At 26.9% G+C, this 20,161-nt stretch overlaps 3 protein-coding genes across 6 annotated transcripts in view; 1 reads left to right on the top strand and 2 right to left on the bottom strand.

Moving 5' to 3' along the window:
- Nucleotides 1–1,365: 1,365 nt before the first annotated feature.
- LOC107452569 (zinc finger protein 271-like) lies at nucleotides 1,366–5,552 on the bottom strand. The gene has a single exon (XM_016069067.4). It carries the CDS (start codon nucleotides 5,335–5,337, stop codon nucleotides 3,439–3,441), a length of 1,899 nt encoding a protein of 632 aa, XP_015924553.1. The 5' UTR covers nucleotides 5,338–5,552; the 3' UTR covers nucleotides 1,366–3,438.
- A 257-nt stretch (nucleotides 5,553–5,809) lies between these two features.
- Nucleotides 5,810–7,537, top strand: LOC107452555 (zinc finger protein 91-like). Its single transcript, XM_071188149.1, has one exon. It carries the CDS (start codon nucleotides 5,810–5,812, stop codon nucleotides 7,535–7,537), a length of 1,728 nt encoding a protein of 575 aa, XP_071044250.1.
- Nucleotides 7,538–15,776: 8,239 nt separating this feature from the next.
- The window catches only part of LOC107452567 (golgin-84), a 32,647-nt gene continuing 28,262 nt past the window's right edge, over nucleotides 15,777–20,161 (bottom strand). For all 4 annotated transcript variants that reach the window (XM_043046734.2, XM_043046737.2, XM_043046736.2 and 1 more), the window contains one exon: nucleotides 15,777–19,539. In XM_043046734.2, coding sequence (XP_042902668.1) covers nucleotides 19,465–19,539 — 75 coding nt within the window. In that variant the 3' untranslated portion in view covers nucleotides 15,777–19,464. The remainder of the gene's footprint in view (nucleotides 19,540–20,161) is intronic.

The raw sequence follows: 20,161 nt of genomic DNA, 5'->3' as shown, positions 1-20,161 counted from the left end.
GGTCCGGTACCATTTGATTTAGGGACCGGTCCACAGCCCTGGGATTTGAGACCACTGCTTTACATCATATCACTTGTCCAATGGCTTGTTACTTGCTGATATACATATATATAAAAATATATATCATCAAATAATTCTTAATATTAGCTATAATAGGTAAATAATATATATTCCTAATAGCTATAAATAACAAACTACTATGTAAATAAATAAACATGGGTTAGTAGTATTTACCAGATTTTTCCATAGTTTTTATCATGTACTAGCAAAATCTAGTTTTCTCCTAGTAAAAACCCAACTTTGGAGCTATTATTTGCAATTTGTTAGCTCACACATCTTTCCAAATTTCTAGATGTTTTTTTCCCAGCAATCTTAACCGATTCTTTTAATTTGATTTCAAACTACAGAAATAATTAACCACCAACATTTAAATGATAGAGTGAGGTGGTGAATTGTGGGGAGACTTGAAGCAGGCCAGTCTGAAATCCAGATTTGCAGAGTACTCAACATAACAAATTGCATCATGTGCAATCTATGGTAACAATTTCAAGATTCCAGATCTAAAGAGAGAACCTAGTACCCACCTTCTAATGTCTGAGAAACTGACCATTTTGGCAGTTCATCATCTATATTTTTTGCACACACAAAAAATGGATGATTTATTGATTGCAAAGGCTCAAAAGTGCTTAAGTCAATGAAAAATGTCAGATTACTTTAGAAAAATGTAAAATTCAATTTAAAGTAAGGTAACTTTATAATCCAGTTTATTTTTCTTAAACTTTTGTTACTCTGTAGTTCATAAACTTTAATACGATATTACATCAAAACTTATATACATTATTTTAATACATCCAAACTTATTATACATAAAAAAAATTTAAAAAATTGCAAAGTAAGGGTAAGTCAAAGTTATTTTTCAGTCCCCCACAGATTTGAAGGTACTTAGGGATTATCCCATTGAACATTTTTGTACTTTGGAATTATCTCGTCAACCATTATCATCAAAAGGTAGCTTCTGTGCCAATAATTGTAAATTTTATAACATTTACTGTGTTCACACTTACATTTTTTTTTGTTATTATTATTTGATAAATTGAATGTGTTTATTTTGGAAATTACTCTTGATTATGATAGCACCAAAAAATTTTCGCGAGCGTCAACAGAATATTCCCAAAGTATCGATTTGAGTTATGAACTGTCTGTAATATAATTTTATATTTCTGTCCAGGGCACCCTTTGGGTTATATCAAGATTTTAATTGAAAAACTACTAAACATTAGGCCATCTTTGTAAGCTGTTTGTCGGCTGTAACCACATCCAAAATAAAATTGCGATCAAACAAGTATTATCTTCATAAGAAAAACATTATTTTCATAAAAATAAAATGTGAATTTATTTAAAAAGAACACATCATTCATAAAATTATCAACCAGCACAAAATAGTGAAATATAAAATTATGCATCTTATAAATTTATATTCGAAAGATTTAACAAGTTTATAAATAAATTTATCTACCAAAATTTACTCAGTTAGAAGAAAATAGTTCCATTAAAATTTAATATAAATTTGTATCCATAAGTAGTTTAGTCAAGATATAGACAACAATATTTAGGATACTACATCAGATAATAAAACCATTGAATCAAATTTAGGGATGTAGCGAATCTTTGGCTCCTTTGCCAAATATTTGCTTGGTCAAGTATTTTTTTAAAAAAATATTTTTTGACAAAATTTTTTTGGAATTTTAATAGATTAAATAAAGAATAATCTAAAATAGTATTTTTATTATAGATCCTTTCATATAGTTTTTACACATATATGTTAAATTTTAAAATTCAAACTTGCAAACTTATGTTCTAGAAGACAAGTTTCAAGAAATGAAACTAGATAACTTTATACTAAACCATGTGTTTCTTACTGCTGATTTTTTTAAAATTACATTCAGGTGAACATATATAACATACTTTATTTTGCATTTTTGTTTTAATGATTGAGGATGTTGTTGTTGCTGTCTTTATTATAGTCAGGGTTGCAAAAAAAAACGGGTTTTGTAGGGCAGGGATAAGTACCTTATTTTAAAAAAGCTTATTTCGATACTAATAATTAAGTTTAATTTTATAAATTGACTTCATATAGATAATTAATATAAATAAATTGATGTGAAAGTCTGAAAAAAGTTTCTTCTGACATCTCAATCCAAAATGTTATATGTACCCACATACATCACACAATTGAAACTTATTTTAACACAGGATTACTTTTTATTTATATTTTAATCTTAAAAAATATTTGAGGAAATTTTTTTTATTTGCATAGAAAGTGAATGAATGGCACTGAATATTCAATGGCCATACAGTCAAATCTAGCCAGCAAGGTGACTCTTCAGTCTCCAACACAATTAGTTTGTTCACTATAGGTTAATTTTTTTTAGACTAGACTACATATATATTTCAATAGAATAGCTCTTTAATATAACAGTAAAAAAAGAAATCAATCTTGGAAAAAACCAATAAAACCCACTTTAGAGTGGGTTTTACCCAGTAAAACCCGGGCAGGTGGGTTTTTTGCAACCCTGATTATAGTGCCTCATTTTATTGAACAATTTATGATAGACTTCATTTTTTTATCGTACGGTAACACAGATAGGCGGCAACAAAAAAGCCGTGATTTTCAACATTCAAGTTATATTTTACGAAATTAAAAAAAATATATATTTCTCTTCTTATATTAACTTTTCTTTTCATCAGTGTTTTTATTATGATAGTTTTTAAAGAGCATTTCTCATGAATGTTATACTTTTAAAAATACGACTATATGAAAAAGTAGAGCAGCATTTTTAAAAGTGAAGACTATATTTCCTTTAACGTTTTATGTGTACTTTTTCGGAAAATATTATTTATTTATTATTTACTTTTTTTTTGCTATTGCTTTCACGATATTGCTAAGTGTTATTGCTCTCACTTATATATCTTAAATATTTCTTATTAATTTTCAGTGTCTTTTAATACATGAAAAAATAATATTTATTAAGGATTTTTTTTTTAAAATATGTTTAGCCACTGAATAATCAATATTCGGCCAAATCACTATTTGTTACACCCCTAATCAAATTATATCTTATTTATAAAATTACTTTTTTTAAACAATTACTCAGAAACTTTTTAAAAAATAAAAATGAAACTCTTCTTGAATTCATGTAAAATCTTCCTGGATTGTCAAAATTATAAAAAATTTTCTTTAAAATTTTTTTACTGTCTTTTTCAGGTCGAACACATTTTTGATCCACTAGTTTTTTAGCAATAAAGTTCCATCTAACGACTGTCAATTTCAAACCACCTTTTATACAATATCAAATCTATACATTTATATTCATGAAAACTTTCGTAACAAGAACACATACATAGCAATTACTCTCATAATGAATTCTGGAAATCTTTCTATTTAATAGCCATATCCTCACCATGCTTTTGCCGTTTATGGAACTGAAGGTAAGCTTTCTGAGTAAAAGATTGGTCACAAAATTCACAAGAATATGGCTTCTCTTGAGTATGAACGACATAATGACGAGTCAGTGACGTCTTCTGATTAAATTTCCTTTTACAGATCTCACAGATATAAGGTTGCTGACCAGTATGTATTAGATAGTGCCTACCTAATATTGCTGATCGACTAAATGCTTTTCCACAGTCCCCAAATGTGCACACATAAGGTTTTTCCCCAGTATGTGTGTAAGTGTGTTCTTTCCACTGATGTTTCGTTAAAAATCTCCTTTTGCATGTTTCACATTCATACTGCTTATCTTGAGTATGTTGTTTATAATGCATTTTTAATTTAAAAGGATATTTGAACACTTTCCCGCAAACATCACATACATGCGGACGTTCACCAGTATGAATAATGAAGTGCTCATTCAGATCTGACTTTCTCCAAAAGGCCTTCTTACAAAAATCACAAATATAAGGCTTTTCTCTTGTATGAACACGTAAGTGAACATTGAGTTTATTTTTAGATGCAAATGTTTTAAAACAAATTTTACACTCATAAGGTTTCTCTCCTGTGTGAGTACGCATGTGTATTTTTAAAGAACTTTTGTGAGTTGAACTGAATTCGCATATTTGACAAGACCAAGGTCTCTCACCAGTATGAATTCGCATATGATGATTTAAAGATGATTTAGACGTAACTTTTTTACCACAAACTGAGCATTCATGTTTTTTTTCCCTTTGCATATTATTATGAATCGCAAGATGAATATTAAGGTCTTTGTTTCTCTTAAAAGTTACTCCACATATTTCACACTTAGGCATTTTCTTTGCTTTTGGGAGTGATACACAACTTTTCACCATTTCTTGCATCGTTGGAAATAATTTTACACCATGTACTAAATGATGGTGTACATATATTGCATCTTCATGAATAAAACCTATTTTGCAAGTGTTACATTTATATTCACATGGACAATTGTCATTATTCTCCTTTTCTATCTTCTCTTTATTATTCTCTTGATAAGAAGATTTATTACAAACTTGGCAACAAAATAACACAGCTATATTTACATGATTTTTAACATGTGCACACAAATTATAATAATCAATAGAAGAATTATTGCAAATTTTGCAACGAAAATTCCTTTGAATTTTACTGTTAGCAGACGAGTCTTGATCATTGGATTTACTTTCAGAATTTGTTACTGAATGAACACCTTGATTGCGAGATTTTCTATCAAAATTTGATGTGGAATGAATATCTTGATTGTACGATTCACCTTCAAGATTTGTAACTGAATGAACTGCTAAATGGCTCTTTAAAAACTCAGCTGAAATGAATTTTCTTTTACAAACATCACATTCAAATTTCAATTTTGTATTGTGATTTTCCATGTGCTTTCTAAAATTATGAAATCGAGCATAACTCTTATTACATTGATTACAAGTAAACCTTTTTACAGTTTCTTCAGTTCTGTTTCCTAATACTTCCTGAGAAACTTTGTTTGAATCTGAAAACCTTTCCCCAACTGGTATTTGCGTCAAATTTAAAACATTTTCATTCTTTAGAGAAGATTTTTCTTTTTCTAAAACTGGGACTTCACTCTTTTTAAAAGATACAACTTCATCACTAAAAAAAGATAATGCCTTTCCTGAATTTGAAGCAGTTTTTTCAGATAATTTTATGTTTTCTTTTGCCAGAGACGATTCATTTTCGAAAAACAATACATCCTCTTCCACTGAGGATTCTACTTCGACATCATCATTATAAAATAATCCGTGTTCTAAACTTAAAACCTTTTGTACGAACAATTCATTCGTACTATCTTTTCTAGATTTAACATCTTGCATTTTGAAGTAATTTTTAGTATCCGTAAACTGAACAGAAAGATGTATATATCGAATAAGTAAGTACCCCTTTCTTAATTTTCGTCGTAGTTATGATAAAAATCGCGTTAATTAAATAACAATTGAAATTTATCGCTAATATTTTCGATAACAAGATAGTTGAATTTGAAGAGACGGCGGTTTATTTCTATTTCTGCCCGACAAAAATCATACCGGACACTGCAACAGTACAATGACTGCCTATTCTTGTTTTGCTGAAGGTTTGATCCATAATGATTTAAGTTTGAATTAAGTTTAGTAACTGTAACCTTTCATTAATCTTGACGCTTGTTTTTATAAAATTGTAAGCAGTGATATTTTGTTAAAATTAGTTATGTATTCTTTCATATTATATAAGCACAGGTTTTTAGTTTATTTTGTTTTATAAAACTTACAACAATATTTTTAATCTTGGTGATTTCATTTACTGATTACCATGGCTTGCGTAGTATGTCATAAAATTTATTCACCCAATGATGATAAACAAGTTGATAGTGATGAAAAACCTCATCGGTGCACTACCTGCGGCTTAACTTTTACTTTTAAAATTCAGCTTAAACGCCACATAATTCTCCACGCCGATGGTGCTCCCTATACCTGTAAATACTGTGCGAAAGAAAATGAGAATAAGGGAAAAACTTATAATTTAAGATTAGGAAGTAAAAGCGAATATACTTGTGAAGTGTGCCAGAAAAGTTTTTCTAATAAACGAATGTTATTAAGGCATTCAATTCAACATACCTACGATGATGGTTATGAGGATGGTTTTGAAGAGAAAATTAAAATTACTATAAAGAAACGGGTTACATCTCATAATTCAAGAAATCTGTCCAAGAAAAACTCTGCAAGAGAACCTGTCAAGTTATCATTAAAAAGGCATTGGTCATCTAAATCTAAAACATTGACTTGTGATACATGCAATAAGGCTTTTGCTTATCAAGCATGCTTAGATAAGCACATCAAAATGGGAAAGTGTTCTACGTTATCGTCTTCTAAACCGAGTCCTAAGCATCTTAGTGATGATACCATTGAAGAAGAAGGTGATAAAAATCTTAGCAATTCTGGGGATTCAGAAAATAAAATCAATGACAATTCTGAGAAAACTGATGTAAAAAAGCATACGTGCAGTATTTGTGGAAAGACTTTTGCCCGTAAAAGTACTCTCGATGGGCATGAATTATCACATATTTTAAATAAAGAAACTAGTGAAGATGAAGAAAATCATTTCTCTGACAGTGAAGTAAGTGATGAAGAAGTTCCTGAACCAAAAAAGCCACGAATATCCACATTTAGGTTTCAAAAATCTTACACATGTGACAAGTGTAATTTTGTGTGTTTTTCTAAACAGACATTGAATAAGCATATGACTAATCATAAAGAAATGGTGTCGCAATCTTCTGAAGTAGATGAGGATTTACAAAATAGAAAAGAAAATTTTGACTCTTCAACACGAGAAAACCCATCGAACAATTTGGAATCTTTTAAAAAAGCTAGTGACATTTCTTTTAAATGTGAAAAATGTGATAAGAAATTCAAAAATGAAAACAAACTTCTAAAACACAGTTGTTTTAAAAAAGATAGCACAAAAATAAAAGAGATTCGAAAAAATCTTGTTTGTGAAATGTGTAATGAAAATTTTACTTCAAGGAAAGACTTAAAACATCATCTTTTAAGCCATGTTGATGGCAATACTGATGATTCGTCATTGGATAAGAAAGACAGTTTTATGAAGCATCGTGCAAAAAGAAGTAAAAATTTTGCATGTGACATTTGCGGTAGACGTTTCGCTGGCGAAATCTGCTTGAGAAAACATCAGCTAAAACATGAGGAAGATGCTGTAAGTTCTGAAACAGGAACTACTTCAACTACTCGAGGGAAAAAAGTTAAGCCAGTTAAAGAATTAGTGTGTGAATATTGTAATGAAGAGTTCACAGGCAAAAGATCTGCTTATATTAAACATATTCATGCTCATACTCCTGAAGTGTGTGGGATTTGTGATGAAAGATTTATTGATCGTCAAAGTCTTAGAGAACATTGTAAAATTCACGTAGGAACGGAAGAAGGAAGGATGTTCATGCAGTGTAGTCAGAAAGCTCTTGATGCTAAAAATGGACTTCTTGCTCCAGAGCCTAAAGTAGAGTATATTTATTTGGTTCTACGTTGAAATGCCTTTTAACATTTTCAGATTATTATTTTAATACTTGTAATTAGAAAGTAGTTAACTAACAACTTTCTGCTTTGCATAGCAATATTTGTTTTAGTAATGATATCTGATTTTACTTGTGTTGGTTGTCTGTAACAAATATTGTATGAGCTTTATGCTTAATCCAATGTCATTTCATGTATCATCATTAATCTGTGCATCACAAAATGAGATTGTTGAATCAAAATTAAGCATTTATCATGACTTTATTTTAAACTTGTAAATGTTTATTCACCATTAAGTGTAAAAAAAGAAGCACATGCTAGTATAAATTTAGAATCCAAAAATTAAATTATAATTCAATTCAGATACCTTACAGTATCAATTAAATTTTATTGTAAAATGAACTGCTCTAAAGATCGAATCTTCAATTGGTTAATGCCATAAATTAAGTTAAACTATAGAAATGTGCTAACAATGATAATGAGTTTTCTAGGCTAAATATGAATTACTAATTCTCTTTTGTTATCAAATTGTTATGTTTTAGTGTCTGATGTTTATATATATTTAGGTTATTAATTTTATGATTATTTTCATGATTGGTTTGTATGTTAAGATTTTTTAAATTAACTCAACTAAATACTGATGTAATTGAAGTGAAACATACTTTTAAATACATGTTTGATTATACTTTATTCTATAAGATAACTTTTAGTTCAAGTGAAATTTACATTAACAACTCAAAAGAAATAATGCCAGTTTTCAAGAAATATTTCCTTCTGAACCTGTTCAAACTATAACCGAACCTGTGTAAACTGAAATCACCAAGTGAAACTGCCTGGTTCTTGTACGTAAAATAAACTTTAAAAATATGAATATAGTAGCTTCGAATTTTATCCTTTGAAATTACCCTATTTCTTGATGATTTATTTTGTTTCTCATATGCCACCATCAGATTCACTAATACTTACTGACTATTTTGGCACAAGTACCAATATAGATATCTTTTTTATTGACTTTTCTATTCCATTCTTAGCCACTTTTAAAATCCAATGCAATTAATTACTTCTGTCTATGTTTGTAAACTAGTAAAAACAAGTACTTGAATTGCTTTATTTAAAAGAAAATAGCATTTTAAATCCCAAGAAATGGGCCTGGTTAAAGTAAATAGAAATGAAAACAAAATTCTGAATTTTATAAATAATAAACTTTAAATTTTTAACTGTTTTATATAAAAAAAATTTATGAATTTAAACTTTTAAGTTGTTGCATGAAAAAACATTCAACTCATTGAGTGTGTTACCAAGTTCTTGAATTACAAAATTAGTAACATTTGAAGAAAAAAAATTAATAGAAAAAGAAACAATGCAAACAGATTTTTTTAATTTAAACTTTCATTTGTTTTACTTTGAAATATGATGAATGAGTTAAACCTTGTTTTTTAAATTAAAATATATGATATCTTTAATCAAAATATTGTTTAAACATTTATTACCACTCACCTCATAATCATAATTCTGTCATTGTAACTCCAAAATAGATAAACAATTTCCGATCCATAATTTTTATGTTGATTATTTAAGGAAAAATAGTGCTGGCACTATATATGTAGGTTTATTTAGATATCTGTGCTAGTTTTTGAGAAACAATAATTAAAAATATAACTATTAAAGGGTCATTAAATAAAAGAAAAGTTGGAATAAAGCTGACTTTTGAAAAGTTCTGTCGCCACCATGAATTTCACCAGTCAATAAATACATTATAGTTTTATCGAAAAACATTTTATGAACATTTAATATTTCATTTATTTTAAAAGGGACAGATCAGCTCATTACTGTGTATATATTCTTCATTGAGTTCTGAGCATTAGAATTATTATAACTTATTTGTCTAAATTTATAGTGTTATGATGATATCATGATTTATTTAATAAATTTACCAAAGCACACATTTTAAAACGCAAATTAATATTTTCGGGTAATTTATCAGGTTTTTCAGGGAGTTTAAAAAAAATCTAGATTTTACTTCATTGGTTAGGTGGTGAATCCTGGAAGTCTAGAGTCATGGCATTAAAGAATGTAGTTTCTGGGACTTTTTCTTGAAACAAGGCATTTAACAAAAATATTTAAAGTTTATGTTTAAGTAATTTTAAAGTCTATATTTGTGCAAGTTGATAAATTGTAATTAGCAAAATTTATTGTTTGATTTTTTAAATTCTAAGAACTTTTATTGCCTAAAATTAGTTTCTCTTGATTTTAAAAAGCATAAAAAATATGCATTCATATTTTGTTTGAGAATTTGATCAAAATAGTTTTTTAAATGGTGGATAACTTGTAAATTATTGTTGTAAAATTATTTATTATCCATTGTTTTTTATTGAATTTATCTAAGCCAACATTTAGCACATTTGCAGTTATAGTAAGTTATCAACAGATTTTCATTATAAAAAGTTTTTTTTTTCTGCTACATATTTTACGAATGGAATGACTATGCTTTTGCTTTAGAAAAGACAATTGTTAGTAGTTTTATTTGTTTCATTACTAATAGTTTTTGTTTAATTTTAGCATTTAAAACTTTTTACTTTACTTTGTAATTTTAGAAATATCACAAATGTCAAAAACATTTTAACACCAAATTTTATTTATTTATATATTTTTTTTAAAAATAAAAGGAGAAGTTAATTTAAATAATTTTTTATTTTTATTGACACCTGTTTATTTTTTTAAAAGAAAAATCATGCTTAACAATGATATATATTAAAAAAGTTACTTGCAATATTTCTACTTATTACTTTTAATTATAGAATTCTACTAGGGGTCAACAGATATTTTCCATGAGAGTGTGAAAAGGAAAAAAAGTTTTTTTGATTGCAATAGTCTATTTTTTACTTGATTTATTAATTTTTTCGTTACATGTGTAAAGAATTGTAATAGTTATGTAAATTTGAAAACAATTTTCTTACAGAAAATATGAATGAAGAGTTTATACTTTAACATTAAAGATTAGTAGAGTGACTTTTTTTGTTTAAGCATATGGTTTGAAGTTCCTAAAGACAATAATTCATTGCGTATGAGAAATAATAAAAGCTTATTCTAGAATCTAAGTTTCATTATTAGATTGAATGGTATTAGGAAGACTTATTTGTTAATGTACTATTAATGATAGTAGCCCAACTATTATATATTATTAGACCTCAAACATCTTTTTGTTAATTTTTCTAAGACAAGATAAATTTATTAACTTTTGTTTTTCAATAAATAAATTTTTTTATTTTTCAAGATATGTTGAAATGAATATTTAATTCAGACATATAAACTTAAAGTAGAAATGCATGTGTTGATGCATCCTGCTAAGAAAATAACCATATTTACTCTCAAGAAGTTTTAAAATAAGCTCCAAAGTTCATCATCTAATAGGGCAACTGTACAACAATAAAACAATGTTTTAAAAATTAACAAATCTGTACAAATATTTCAGTTTGAATGGTCTGACATGCTGAAACATTGTTAAATAGTTTTTCTTAACAGCAGAACCTTTTGTTGATGAAGCTTCTTACTAATTTTGAAACTTACTGAAAATTAAAGTAGGTTTCCTTTAGCAGAATGCAGTAAACCATAGATTTTTATCTAAATCTGCTTTCCTTTGATTGATATTTCAAATTATTCATCATATTTTAGATACTTAATTTTAAAATCATACCTAACACTTTTTCATTTTTGCACTATCAGCATGTAAAAGTTGATTTTTGGAATAAAGAGATCAAAATCAATCTGAAAAAGGTTTTATTTATTAAATCTACTGTAGCAATAAAAAAATTAACATTTTGAATTTGGATTTTGCTCTTTGAAGTTTAGATAAGTAAATTGTAATGAAAAACTTATGCATCATAAAAACATTTTTTATAATTATTTGAACAAATAAAAACTGAAGCAAAAACATGAATAAAGCACATAAATGGCTATATTATAGTTTCAGTTCTATAAATAAGAATTTTCCTCAGTGTCTAAACTACAAATGAAGGCAGAGAAGTAAGGCGACAAACGTGTAAAGTGGCTTAATTAATAGGGACAGAGGAATTCCAAAATTTCCTTTCATAACACTTTTTTGTAATAAGTGAGTATATAATTAATTTTCTGATGCCTCCTAAATACCTGGTTTGTGTCCTGACATGATAAAATGTGTAAGTGTTCAACAAGATTAAGGCATATAATGTTTATGTATTTTAATGTTGTTGAAGATTAATTTTTTTAAACATACCTTTCTTTTACATTTAACTATTTAAATACTGAACTGGAAAATTTTTTATTTTATGAGAAAATTAAACTTACTTTATTTTTTATATATTTTCTGGAGAAAAAAAAGTGTAATTGATTTAATTTTAATGGTTTTATATATATGCATAAACTGGTAAAATTTATAATTACAGTCGAACTTCCGTAACGCAAAATATCGATTTTCATGAAACACAAGTTTGGTCCCAAAATATATTGTATTATACATAGTAAATTATTATTGTATTTTACATGTTAAACATGGGAAATCTTAACCTGGAAGTAAACTGGACACAGCATTGATAAGAAGAATGAGAATAAAGTGCCAATTGTACATTTTGAGCAATGCTATTTCTATTTTCCACCTAAGTTAGAAGAAGCAGATCAGCAAATGAATAAAATAGTTAAATAAAGTAATTAAAAGTAAGCTTATTTTAATTTGTTTGGTACATGAGAGTATTGTTTACATACATTAATGCAGTACATAATATGTATTAATAGTATATAATAAATTGTTTTCGCGATGTATTAGATAAGATGAAATCTGGTTAACATGACATAGTTATGATAGTCCCGCCAATTTCGCTTTAAGGAGGTTTGACTGCATATGTTTTTGAATCAATATGCAAAATTATTCATTTTAATATGCTTTTATGTAATAAATTTAATTTGATAACTTTTTTAGTTATAATAATACTAAGGATCTATTTCTTTAATGTGTTGTAATTATTACACTTAATTATTGTATTACACTTAATTATAATTATACCATAATTATTGTATTACACTTAAATGTCTCATTCAATGATGAAATTTTTAGTATCTGACTTGAATTAACAAGTTCCTAAATTGTGTAATGAATCTTTTTTCTCTTTTCACATGGAAAATTTAACTATAATGTGTGATGCTGATTTTCCAATGAAAAAAAGTGGTCTGAATTTGTATTGAAAGATTCCAGATTTATTTCTCCTTGTTTTATTGGCATGAACATTCTTTTTTTATTTAAAAAAATATATGACTAAAAGTTGATTTTGTTTTAATGGCAATAAAAATGCAATTTTATTTCTGTTTGATTTCGGTTGAGACAATTTTAGTTTTGTATACTTCAAAATGTAGTTACAAACCTTTTTGAAATACATTGTATGATTAATAGATTAGTATGTAGTTTAGTGTCATTTGTTTTAAAATGATCTAATACGACATTTTTATGACCTTGTTTTTTGTTACTCTTGAAAGTATCTTGAAATAAATCATATTATTTTCTTTTCTGTTTTTCTTTGCATTTGATACTATACTATGTGTGCTTGGCGTTTTTTCTTCAACTGCTGGAAAAAATAAATAGATATGACTGCTTAATGTCTAATATTTATATATTTTCTAAGTTATATACTTGGTATGTTATTTAAATGAACTTGCTATCGAATATGTAAATTTATGAAATAAAATTTTTTTTGTAAGATAATTAATTAATTTTTAAAGTTATTTAAAAATTAAGAAATTAATCTTTTTGACCCTGAACAAACGCATCGGTTATTTTATATCAATTTTATATTATTTCATTTTATTACCTATTTATACTTATTCTTTTCAATATTTTGATGCTCAGTCTGAAAACTATGTTATGTTGTTTCTTCAGAGCAACTAAAAATAGCACTTGTGAGTTATCCATTGAAAATTAAGCTATAAATTTTTCTGAAAAGAATTTCTTCTCTGAGGAAAAAAATTTTAAATGTAAGACATTTTCTTTTTAAGAGTGTTTCAAATTTTGATAACAAAATTAGAATTACAAACACATTTTTCTGGTGCACCAGTTCGAGATGGCACACCTTAAAAAATAGGTGGAAATGACAATATATACGGAGAAATTTATATCCTGAATGCTACACACCTAACAATCAAAATATTTTTGAATGTAACCTTACGAACCTTTTTTAGATTATGTTAGTCAAGAGGTGCAACATTAACTGCAATCTTAGTAAATGCTTTTCAAATGAGGTATACATCAATTAACTTTTTTTGTTAAAACAAAATATGGTATTTTAAGACTATTAGGTATCATGACAAATAGGTAAATCGATCTGATGATCCCCTGATAATTATCCTAGCTTCCGGAGATGAAGCAGGCTTGAGTTTAGTGTTAAATTATAGTTTAATTTCAAATTATCAAACTATATTTTGTTTAATGTACGCATATGTTTCTAGATATAATTTTATTTTAAACTCCGTTTTGAGTTTGTGCTTATAGTGCCTTCTGCAAACCAGAATGTAATAAACACGATCTTCTGGTTGTTTAATAAGATATATTCAATACCAGACTAATTTCTCTGATGGATTTTCCATCTTCATAAAGTGCCTCTATTTTCCTTTTAGAATGTCGGAGCAGTGTCTATATATCTCTTTATCCTAATTGTTTTGCAGAACGTTTCGAGTCTGGTAACTGCAAAATTATGTTTGGTGCTTTGGAGTTCTAAGAGCATGATTAGGTTCTCTCGCATTCGACTTGAAGTTATAAATGTCTCTCTTGAAATGTTCTAGTCTCCATCTCCCGAAATTAAACTGTCTGTTTACTTTATTTTCCGACCAATTATCAACAATATCTAGAATTTATTTTTGTATAAGATACACAGGCTGTTTTTTAGTAAAGTTCGCTGCCATTTTAAACTCGATGTGGGTTGACAGACCACGTGGGAAATGAAGATAGAGTAAAATTGGAAATAATTGGGGTGACTAAACCGGTTTTGGAATGTGGCTATAGTCAGCAATTTTGAGAAGGTACTGATTAGGACATTATTCACTTTAAAGGTTAAAAATGGCTATCAGTTCAAGATTACACTAGACAGCTAAATTCATTATAATAAACATCAAACCACCCACATCACCTCCCTTTTTAAAAAAAAAAAATATATATCAAAAATGCAGGAGCAATAATCTCAATTTTTATCAGTTAGAATTTAATGGTTGAAATAGCTTTGATCTAGTTTTTGTAGTGCAAACAAAATAGCAGAACTTAACAAAAACTGTCCTGTAAATCAGGTTTATAAGTTAATGAAACTATAAATGTGATAGAAAATTAATGTAAGTAAACTGCTTTTTCATAAAAATACAATTTTAAGTTAATGAAATATTTCATTTGTACTTGTATCATAGGTAGGAATTAAGATAATTTAGTCACTAGTCTATAGGACCAGCAAATAAAAGATATTGCCAGTCCATACACATTTTTACTGTTGCGGTTCCAAATCTTTATTGAATCTTTAAAAAAATTGATAAAATGAATTTAAATGAAGAATTACCCCTTACAGAAATTATGTAATATTCACAATTATGATGCAATATGGTATTTTGTGACAAACAGTATACCATTCCTTTTCGTGGATTGTTGGTTAGTGTTGATCACTGATAATTTATTTTATGGTTTTCCAAGTCCTATTTTAATGGTCTCTGATGGTCAATTTTAATTTAGAGCCTTGTATATGTCCATGTATACCTTATTTTTTAGAAAAATAGGTCTTGAGAATGAAAGAGGCTTAGAAGAAAGTTTTTAGATTTGTTTTGGTTGATAACTGGTAAATAAAATATAACTATGAATTGTATAAAACCTATAATAGTGAGGGTATTACTAAATGGAATAGAATGAAATGACCAGGATCTCTGAGAATTAATACACAATACTGAACGTCTGTTATGCCAATTTTTTCAGAACAAAAGAAATATCTAAAAAGCGATGAAAAAATTGCCCAGGAGACTTTGCCATGCTCTAGACAAAAAATTGGTGATCAATTTCTAGGAAATGTTGGATTAGGAAAAGATTAAACAGGAGGGCACAAAAGGAACTTTCGAATAATGACAAATAGATGCCAATAGACAGAGTGATGCCTTATTTATGAGCTATGACCAGACGTATTATGTACGAATATGTAAAAGTAATGAATATTTATAGCCGATTTTCCCTCTTAAATCACTTCTGTTTAATAAAGCATAACAAAGACTTAGTTCACAAGAATATTTTATTTAGTAAGAAAGAATGAATAATTAAAATACAATTTCTCATGGGTACAATTTTATACATAAAAATGATGGACAAACCAAGTAAGAAAAAAATTATATTTTTATGCACTGAAATGCAGATTAAGTAACACTATAAAAAAATATCAACTACATTTAAAAATAGCTTAAAAATATAATCACAGTAAGTCTCACATGATTAAATAATTTAAATATGCAGCAAAAAGAAAAAAATTATTATAAAGAGAAAATTAAGAATTGTTTAGCTTTTTATTTTCTTTATTACTTTTGTTGATATTTAAAAAGTTAAAATTAACCTAATGTGGCCAGAATTTTTGAAATTAAACCACTTACCTTAAGGTGGTTTAATTGTGAAGTTCACATTAGGAGAGTTTAATACTTAAAATAGCAACTATAAAACAAAATCGAACCACATATTTGCAGTTAAAAAATTTTCTTTAAAAAAAATGCATATGATTTTTATTCAGGAAGAAAAATATGCATAATTAAGTTATCCCACTGAATTAAACATTCATTTTTTAATAAATGAGCAGATAATAACATATAAAGATATAGTCCTAAAAATAAATCCATCAACTAATTTCAAAACAATCTCCTACTAATTATTACTATTTACAAAAAAACTCTATTTTATTTTATAAACAAATGTAAGTAAAAAAATTTACAAAAATTACAGCATTTACATAACTGAAATAATTTCAATTTCAGCAACACTATTTACCCTGTTTACAGCAGTAATTCCTTATGAAGAACAATTAAGACTATTTTTAACAAAAATAGTTCAGTTAATTATGTAATATAAATAATCACATTGCAAAAAGAAGAATATTAAAAATAAATTTTACTATACAAAGTAACTTTAAAAAAAATTGAAGGAGGAGGAATATTTCATTACATTTATACATAAAGAATAATATGTACAATGTTTTTTTGCTACAAACTAAAAAGTTTATAGCTTATAGCTAAAAGGAAATATTTTTATATTTCCATTTTTTTCATTGATTGAAATTAAAATTTTATATTAAGAAATAATTAATTACATAAGTTTAAAAATAATTAAAACAATAACTTTTTATTGAAATATATTTTTAATCACTAATAAAATAGTATTGTTTAATAGCAATAGAATAATAAAATAGCATCACATATTGGAATTAGAATTGAAAATTGTAGTTCATATTTTGTTACTCAACAACGTAAGTGATTAACTTTATTTCGGTAGAGCCAAATGAAAATATTACTATTATATTAACAAAAGGTGATTATTTGAAAAAAAATCCCTACATCAGGAGATTGTTATTTAATTAAAACATAAAGGTAAATTAAATTTAAAAAATATATTTATCACAAAATAAATATTAAAATTTAGCCTAATTAGGAAAAGTTTTATTAACACTAAGTAGTAATTCATAGTAAGTGTAAGGTATGTTTACGTAACATTGAATTTATCATTGAAACTCTTATCATTGAATTTTAATACTTAAAACTTCTTCTGAAGTACATTTGCAAAACATTTCTTTAGGCAGAAATGTATTTTGATCACCCAGTTTGAGAAGGGAATGTCAAGAAAATCAAACGAATAACTTTCTAGACGAGACAATTATATTTTATAATAATTATAGATACAGTAAGACCCACTAATAACGATCCAAAATTCAATAAGGGAATTGGACTCTTTCGTTTAGCTCACTATAAATGTATCAAAGTGCAATTTTTTTTCACTTGTTCCCAGATATAATAAAGAAATGATTCTGAAAGCATAAAATTATATCAAAAGTAGTGAAAAAAAATTATTAAAATAAAAAATGCACATCAATCATTTAAAATTATTAAAATTCTTTTGATACATAATAATTGCAAAATATACTTTGGTACAGGAAAAAGCAAATGAATGTAGTGAATTGGAATAAGAAATTTTGCTTAAAATATTGATAAGTACTAGTGCTGTAGATTCTTTAGAAAACCTTTAACTTTTCTTTAAAACTATAGAAAATACACATGAAAATTTAAGTTAGGGATCTTTAACCATTTGCATTAGCAAACATTAATAAATTCTTGATATCTTTTAAGCCACACATCAGACAAATCAAATCAGTCAAGGAATCAGGAGTGAAACACAGCAAATTTTAGCATGACTTCCCAAATTTGGTGAATTCTAATTATGTTATTATTTGCTATAAACTTAAGTTAAATTAGACCAGAATCAATTGATTTTTCTATTTTTTTATTGCCTGAAACATACAAAATATATCAATACTGAAAAACTTATTACATCAGCAGTACTCCAGTACAAAAATTATATTAAAAAATAATGAATACCATTTTAGGCTTAATGTGAAATCTGCAATATTGTTTCAAATATTTGCAGTTGCAATTCTAAAAAAATTCTTCAGATGCTGATCTGCCATTCAACTTTTTTTGAGTTTTTGATCCAAATCAGTGTCTGTTAGTTGATTTATCATTTTTATCTCAATAAAATACAAAGAAAACTACGTCATCAATTTATTCATAGGCATCAGCTTCAAACTTTGCACTACCCATTACCATCTAAAACAATTTTTACTTAACAGTCTTTCTCCGTTTTTATGTAACTATTCCTTTGAACTCAATGAGATAATTCGGAGAAATACTAAATTATTATCACTGGTGGACTAAGTAGAATCAAAGACCTCTAATTTAATGCATGATAGTGTTACAAACGAAATTAAATGAAATAATCAACAATCTAAGTAATCAACATTTCATAAATAACAACATATGTTTTTTTTCTCACTAACCTTAAATTCAGATTAAGCGGTAGGTGTTATTACAAAGTTTTTCTGTTTCTCAAGCTCCTCCGTAAATATGGGTCCTACTGCATGAAGAAGAATTTTATAATTTACTCTTATTCTTTGAAATTATCAAGTCAGTAGTTTTGAACCAATACAAGTATAAAAATATTGCCTTTAAACAGAGGGTTGGTTACTATATTCATGGCTTCCGAAAGTTTACACATTGTTTAATAACCTAATGCAAAAATTTATGATGAAAAATGTAACCAGTTTAAGCAATGCCAACTTTTTTTTCTTCCTTTAAAAAAAAAAAAAAAAATTCTGGTTAGCCTAGGTAAAATGTACACATCTGTAGATAATAAATTGCAAAATGAAATGGATATTATATGCTACTTATTTTTTTAAGTAATTAATTTTATATGATAAATCAGATACAATAGAATTGAAGGCATTTCAATGGCCAAATGCTTAAAATAAATTAAGCAAGAATCTGCTTATCCTGATATATTACTTTTAAAGGGGAAAAAAAGACAATAGTATAATTCACTTAGAGAATTATAACAAAAATAAAACATAATAATTTATACAATAAATAAAAAAAAATGAAGCTATCACATTTTATAAATTCTTGCTTTCACTCCAATGTAAGCAAGTAAAAATTTAGCCTCTAAACTTCATATTCAGTAGAATTTCATATTCTACATGTCCATTGATCTTTCCATAAGGTTTAAATAGAATGAATGCAAGCCGTGTTTCTTTTTTATCTTTGAAGAGGCAAGTTTTTTTTTTCTTTTTCTAATTCCTTACTTCAATTTGCAGCAAGCAAGGTGCCTCAAAAGAAAATTTTCAAACTAAATTGATCTGTTCATTAGCAATACTCTTAGGAAACACCAGCTCCTTCATTACTGCTATTGCCATCTCCCTTCAAATTAATTATCTCATTCACATCAGTCATCTATAACAAAAGAGAATCAATATATTATACTACTATATTTACTTTGTGGAATATTTATCAAAAATTTTTTTTAAGGAAAGAGAGATTTACAACATGTAACAAATTGCAATAAAGTGGCAGACTAGAAATGAATTAATTTTTTACAAAAAGGTAAAGTAAAGAAGTGTTCAAAAAATAAAAATCACAGTCTTGTACAAAGCAAATTTTACAAAACTCTATAAAATTACATTTTATTAAAAAAACAGGGTTGCCACAGAAAAAAATGAACAAAATAGTTGCTTTTAGTAGCCTAAAACATGAAAATAGTAGCCAAAAACTAGGAAAATAGTTGCCTAAATAAGAACAAAAATTCATAAAAAATATGACTAAAATTTTGTTAATGACTTAATTGTCATATACCATGATCCCTTCAGTCAAGTTGGTGGCAAATATAATAATTTTTATGAAAGCGTAAATGTTTATATGTATGAAAAGTGATTACTCAAATTCGAAATTCCCGCATTGTAATATCGTATTAAAATTTTTATTTTTCAATCATGCGGAATTTTGTAGCAATAATCATTGAAAAGGCCATCGAGAAATGAAATAGACTTACAATGGAGTCTGTGCAGATTGAACGAAT

Source organism: Parasteatoda tepidariorum, chromosome 2 (assembly GCF_043381705.1).
Source record: "Parasteatoda tepidariorum isolate YZ-2023 chromosome 2, CAS_Ptep_4.0, whole genome shotgun sequence".
Classification (NCBI taxonomy): domain Eukaryota; kingdom Metazoa; phylum Arthropoda; class Arachnida; order Araneae; family Theridiidae; genus Parasteatoda; species Parasteatoda tepidariorum.
This window is presented reverse-complemented; position numbering and strand designations above follow the sequence as displayed.